The 6,113-nt window shown below is 44.1% G+C and overlaps 1 protein-coding gene across 2 annotated transcripts in view; it reads left to right on the forward strand.

Annotated features, from left to right (window-relative positions):
- Nucleotides 1-6,113, forward strand: part of tmem117 (transmembrane protein 117) — a 68,623-nt gene that overhangs the window by 24,708 nt on the left and 37,802 nt on the right. For both annotated transcript variants that reach the window (XM_063197121.1, XM_063197122.1), the window contains exon 3: nucleotides 4,390-4,522. In XM_063197121.1, the coding sequence (XP_063053191.1) occupies nucleotides 4,390-4,522 (133 nt within the window). The remainder of the gene's footprint in view (nucleotides 1-4,389; nucleotides 4,523-6,113) is intronic.

A 6,113-nucleotide genomic window follows, 5' to 3' on the forward strand; every position in this document is an offset into this window, starting at 1 on the left:
TGTGCGGATGATGCTTACCGTACACAACAACAAAGAGAAACAGAGGGTGCATCCGAAAGCCCCCCTACCTCCTTCCTATGTAGAAGGCAAATAATATTATATGTACAGTATAATAATACAATATAATATATATAATGAGGAAGTGACTATGTAGCACATCCAAATACCCTAGTAAGCGTTCAACCAGGAGGCGAATGGTACCCGTCTTTCTATATCCGGTCATATTTGCAGTAGGCAAACAATGGTTACTTCTCTATCCCAGAAGTCTGCGGGAGTTCGGCAACTGCACATTCATTGGTCATTAGTCCCATCAAGGATGACCCCAAGGCTTTCTTCATAGAAGCTACTGGTCAGGGCGCCGAGTGGTAGCTACTGGTAAGAAGGCAGTGCCTACCACACGTTTCAGATGCACCCAGAGCAGTGGTGTAGTCTACTTTTTTATGGTGGGTATACTGTATATTTGAGATTTTTTTGAAATGGGCAGGGCTCTAAATTAACTTTTTCCACCACCAGCCAATTTGGCTAGTAGACATTTTTTCTCACTAGCCAAATGGAAGGTCAACTAGCCATTTTTTTCTCACCAAAATAAACCATGCGTTAATTATGTTGCTTTTAATTATTTTATTAAACTAGGCTATGTCCTCAACACAGATAAACAATATAAATATTATACTCAATATAATTCAGTCTATTCTATAATTATTTAGTAATTATATTTTTATTACCTGCATTTCATTATTTTTCATTCCATTTCCATATACTGCACAGACAGCCAAACACTAGCCTATTACCTCACACACCATCACCCAAACCTCATACAGTATAGGCCTACAACTCAGACAAACACAGCATGCCTTCAACACTAATGTCACACACATACCAGACTTTCAACATACACTAGCCAAACACACACACAACCAAACACTGCAAAACCACATATCCCCTACACAGCATCACTTCACACACAGTGGGCCAAATACCATGGACAATGCACAGAAGACAGGTGAAGGGGAGAAGAGATGAAGGGAGGAGAAGGAGACGGAGAGGAGAAGGACAGGAGGCGCGCGCGCACACACACACACACACACACACACACACACACACACACACACACACAGTGCGTGAATGATGTCTGCATTGTGTGTTTATGCTGCTGCTGCGTGACACCTTCAAGTTCCTCCAGGTCAAATTAATATTAGGTTTACTTACGATGCGCTTGGAATGACAATTACCGTTACGCTATGTCAACTAGATATCCAATAACAACACGGACATGCACGCTTAGGCTACTTTGTTACTTTCGTCGCTAGTTTTTGTTATCTTTTTTTTCACTTACTCGTATATCCATGTCAAACTCGTGCAGGGTCTTTGCGATGGCGTGGGCGTTATTAGGAAACGACAACTCCATCGTTTGTAGTTGCGAGGACCTCGCAAATATCAGACGGCTTCTGATGGCAACGACACTATTTTGACAGACAGCTGTCCTGTCCCTTCACTCGCTCACGCCGTTTTCGCTCCACCAATACTCTACTTCACCGTCACAACTTACGCTGCTATTACTTGCATTCATCGACACATAACCGTGCTTTAACCACTGCCACATTATTTTTCATCTAACAAACCTACAAAACCAAAGTAATCGGCGCTAGTCCGCTCATTGAACATATTTTATTAACACTAGTTCGAGCGGCGCGCGGGTATCAAACACGCAGCCAATGGATGTGAGGCTGCCTTATTGTGATTAACGGTCAGCCAATGGGTGTGGGCTACATCATGACGGTAGGACTAATGTTCATGGGTAATGTAGGCGACGTTTTAACGTTCATCAGACGGCAGCTACAGATCTGTGCGGGCAGCTGTTTAACGTTCAGTCGGGCGCGCGCCACCGGCCAATTTGGCTAGTGGATGATTTTTTCTACCAGCCAAAATGATTTTTCACCCGCATTTGGCGTGTTGGCGTGCGTTAATTTAGAGCCCTGGAAGTGGGTATACTGTATATATTTGTGCCATTCAAAACAATGGATCAATCAATTTTAAGTGGGTATATTAAAATCCCTGAAATTTAGAAGTGGGTATACTCCGTATACCCGCGTTCTACATAGACTACACCACTGACCCAGAGTGTGAGGAAGCAGGAAGCAGCTTCGTGTTCAGCTTCATGTTCAGGCAGCAGCTTCATGTTCAGTGGAGATGCAGTGTGAAGGCCGGGTAACAATTTCTCAGTCCAAAGACTTTAAGAAAAATATAGCGCTTTTACTTTGGCCTTTACCACCCAACTCAAAACCCTTTCCAGAAGTGTATGCTGTTTGTTATTTAACACAAGTTTCCACAGTAAGGTCTTAAAAACCAGAGAGACAAGTGAGAAGAGGCCGAATACCTTCCTCACATAGAGCCAGACGGAACTTGTTTATGAGTAGATGAGACAGAAGGCAATACAAACCCTGATTGAAGAATCATAAAAGAAATGGTACTTTTTTCTCTCATGGGAAGAAATTGGTGCCTTTGAAGGAGAAAGAGAGTTTTAAAAGCCCCAAGGTTGTCCCTGTGGTGTCCTTAATAGTTGACAGATGTATGGTTGGATTGAAAGTCATTTCGGCCTTTTCAAAATGTTATTTTTTTTTTCTTCCTTGTGAAAGCACCTCAGAGAGTGCCTTGTGGAATTCCATCATGACAAGGCATTTGGTGTGTTGCGCCTGCCTGCCTTCCCAGAGTGACAGATGGACGGTCTAAATGACCAGCGCGGAGAGAAAGGACATGCCTCACTTTGTTGGCAGCTGTGTATTTTTCTGGCTGGCTATTCTTTTATACTCTGTGTCGTCTAAGTGCTTAACAAATGGTGTGAAATCGTGGCTACATGCCTCTGATTGACCAGCGGTGGCGTCTTGGCTTTTCAAGTGTGCTTTTCTGTTGCACTTAAATGTACCTTTGAGCATGTCATTGACAGTATTTTGAATGATTATACTAGCGGGGCCAGATTAACGCACAGGCTAGATATGGCTGCAGCCTAGGGGCCCTCACCTGCCAGGGGCCCCTGATTGGCCAAAAGTGGAATAAAAATGCAGAATTGTGACAGGATGCAATATTGAAAAAAATCATGCCATGTTGGGTACAGTTGGTGTACATGTTATCTTTAATTCCTATCTTGTAATTACGACACTGTCTATGTACATTTGTCACAAAGTTTGCCTCCCAAGGGGGGCCCACAGCAACCTAGATCCTGGGGGCCCCTGGCCATCTTAATCCAGCCCTACATGCCAGAATGAGAATGAGAATGAGAGTACTCTTTCTGTGTCTGTGTATTGGTTGCACTCCATTGATACTGTCTCTAGAAGGCCTAACCTGCAACCTTACAGAATGTAGACAAAATTAAACTGCATTCATGTGTGAAATAAATAATTTGAGATTTTTTCTCTTTTTTTTTCCGGAGAACGATGTGATTGCATAATAATGCAATATGTGTTGATGTTTCTCTAATGGCACATTATGGCAGACTAATGTATACAGTATTACTGGAGCTTTCGGCACAAAGGAATACATTACTTAGCATTCAGTCCTCACAACTTAAGCCGCATCACGGGGGGAAATGGGAAGGACGCGATTAAGCATTCAGAGCAGGCACCTGAATATCTGAATCAATCTCATGCTCTATTACGGCAATATTTTTCCTGTAATTTGATTCCCAAAGCAGACACAGGCAGAGGAGCACATGCGGGTCACAAATGTCAAAGCAATCCGTCTAATGATGCGAAACTTCATGAAACACAAGAACGCGCTTCTGACCTGATTGCTGGAAAAGACCGTCCGTGCCAAGGCTTGGATTTGCTGCTGAGCGCCATTGCGCCCAAAAACTGGTAATTGGTCAGCGTTTGACAGGTGCTAAGTGCTTCAAACGTGACTGCTGTGAATGTTAACCAAGAAACACAGCCATCACTCTAGCCACCCTTGTCAGTCACTCACTCATTCACTAACGCATTTATGCAGGGCGAGGCCGGCCACGTCAGAATGCTTTATGCGGATAAATAATGCCCAGTTCCTTTTGTGAGACTCGTATATCTCAAGTCAGTCTGAAAGCTCTCTTGGCAGTTTATGGCCTAAGTGTCTGGGTGCTGCTGCCGGTGCTGCTAACCCATGCCAACACAACCACTCCTCTTTCAAAGCTCAGCAGCTTTGTCTAATCATCATGTGCACGGCGCAACAGTAAATCTCTCAGTAGGACCTTTATTGATGAGTATGCTTTGCCCAGCCTTTCATCTTATATTTCCCCCCATTCACGTCTGCAGTTGTAGGAGCCCGTGCTGTGGTATTGACGTTTGAAAATGAGACAACAACTAGTTTTTTCTTTTCTTTTTTTTTTCAAGGGTGTCTAATGGCTCTCCTCTCTTGCCGTAGGTCGATACTTGCGCCTGAAGATGTTCCGTGAGGACCACGGCTCCTGGATGACCATGTTCTTCAGCACCATCCTCTTCCTCTTTATCTTCTCCCACATGTACAACCTCCTCCTGCTCATGACCGGCGGCATGGGGTAAGGCTTAACCGGACGAGGTGTAGCAGTTGTGTCTCACATTGTGTGCGGTGTTAATTCAACGCTTCTAGAAAAGAACTAGTACTTTGATTGTTAAATTATATTTGATAAGGGTTGAATCAACACTGAACAATTTACTGTGTATAATTAAACATGTACAGTAGATAAAGACTCTACGTAGATTCATATAATCAAACACATGACAGAGTCAGTGGCAACTAAGCTCTATTTTATTACCTGCCAGATTTCTAGGCCTATGTAAGGTATGGTAGCAGTAGCGATGGGGAGTAGACTTGCCTCACCTGGCTTCAAGAACCTGAGTTGTTGGCATGACAGTCAGAGCATACCCACAACCCTAGTAATGGTCACTCCATCATTGTGGCACACTTTACAATCTACTTTTTTATTTTTGGTAGTAAAATCCAGCTGCCTGGTGCATTGTGTCCCTTGTGACCAACTGAGAAATGTCAAACAACCTTTTGCATATATGACAAAAATAAGCATCAAATGTACGTCAAAAGAGTGTCATCCGCATGTGCATTTGTGACATTGTTACTATTTACATCAGCTCAGAGGACACATGGAGAGATTCATCATTTCTCTCATGAAAAGATGGCATTCGCCTGGATGTGATAAATACAATACAACACATTCTTTCAAGGTTGCTATTGGTTACGTACGTGTGTGTGTGTGTGGGGGGGGGGTGAACGCATCTCCATCAAAGCCACTCACAGGGCTCACGCAGATGATCAGCGGCTTTTCTTTGTCTTCTTTAGAGCCATCAATATTCTTCTGAACAGGGAGAAAACAAAATGGCCTCCGCAGCATCTGACAGCAGCCCATATATTACAAGATCCGTTTAGTTTCACCTGTGCCTGGTCCACATAAAGCCATAGTGAAATACGGCCATCAGCACACGGGGGTAGCAGGGGGTAGGGTGGTACTCTTTTTCGCGAGAGATGGGGCGGGATATGCTTGTGTGATCAGCCCATCCCTCATGCTGCCCGCTGGCCCGACAGTAAAATCCATCATGTCTGCCCTTGGTGGTTGGCTTAGGAACAGGAAACGCATCACCGGGCACCGGAGAATCGGCTCTGGATGCGGAGACCGAAAGATGGGACGTCGGCGCCTGGCTCAGGAAGTAGTAGTAGTAAGGGTCGAGCAGCCAAAGCCTACAACAGTAGCCCCTGTGCAGTGTGTGCTCACTGCACGGCACTCTCATACCAATTTTTAGTGTGTTTCCTGCTTGTCACTCTCCTGTAGTGCTTGTGTAGTGTTTGCTGTTTTCTCTTAACCAGCTGTATCCTTGAGTTGGAATTTCAAGGTCATCTTGCTCCTTGCCAAGAGTTTCTGGTGTCAAAAATCTATCTGCAGGATTTATTGTATTATTTTTCTGATTGATTATTTTATGTTTGTTTGTAGATGGAGATATCCAGACACAGATAGACATACATTTTCTCCCCCTCAGAGCAATACTGAGAAGCATTGAGGTAGTACTTCAGTGTTTGAATATCATGCTGAATCTCACGTGCCGTTCCTATGTAACCTGAACACCAGGTGGCGCTGTGGTACAGCAATAGATCACCAGTCC

This window comes from Engraulis encrasicolus, chromosome 4, assembly GCF_034702125.1.
Source record: "Engraulis encrasicolus isolate BLACKSEA-1 chromosome 4, IST_EnEncr_1.0, whole genome shotgun sequence".
Lineage (NCBI taxonomy): Eukaryota > Metazoa > Chordata > Actinopteri > Clupeiformes > Engraulidae > Engraulis > Engraulis encrasicolus.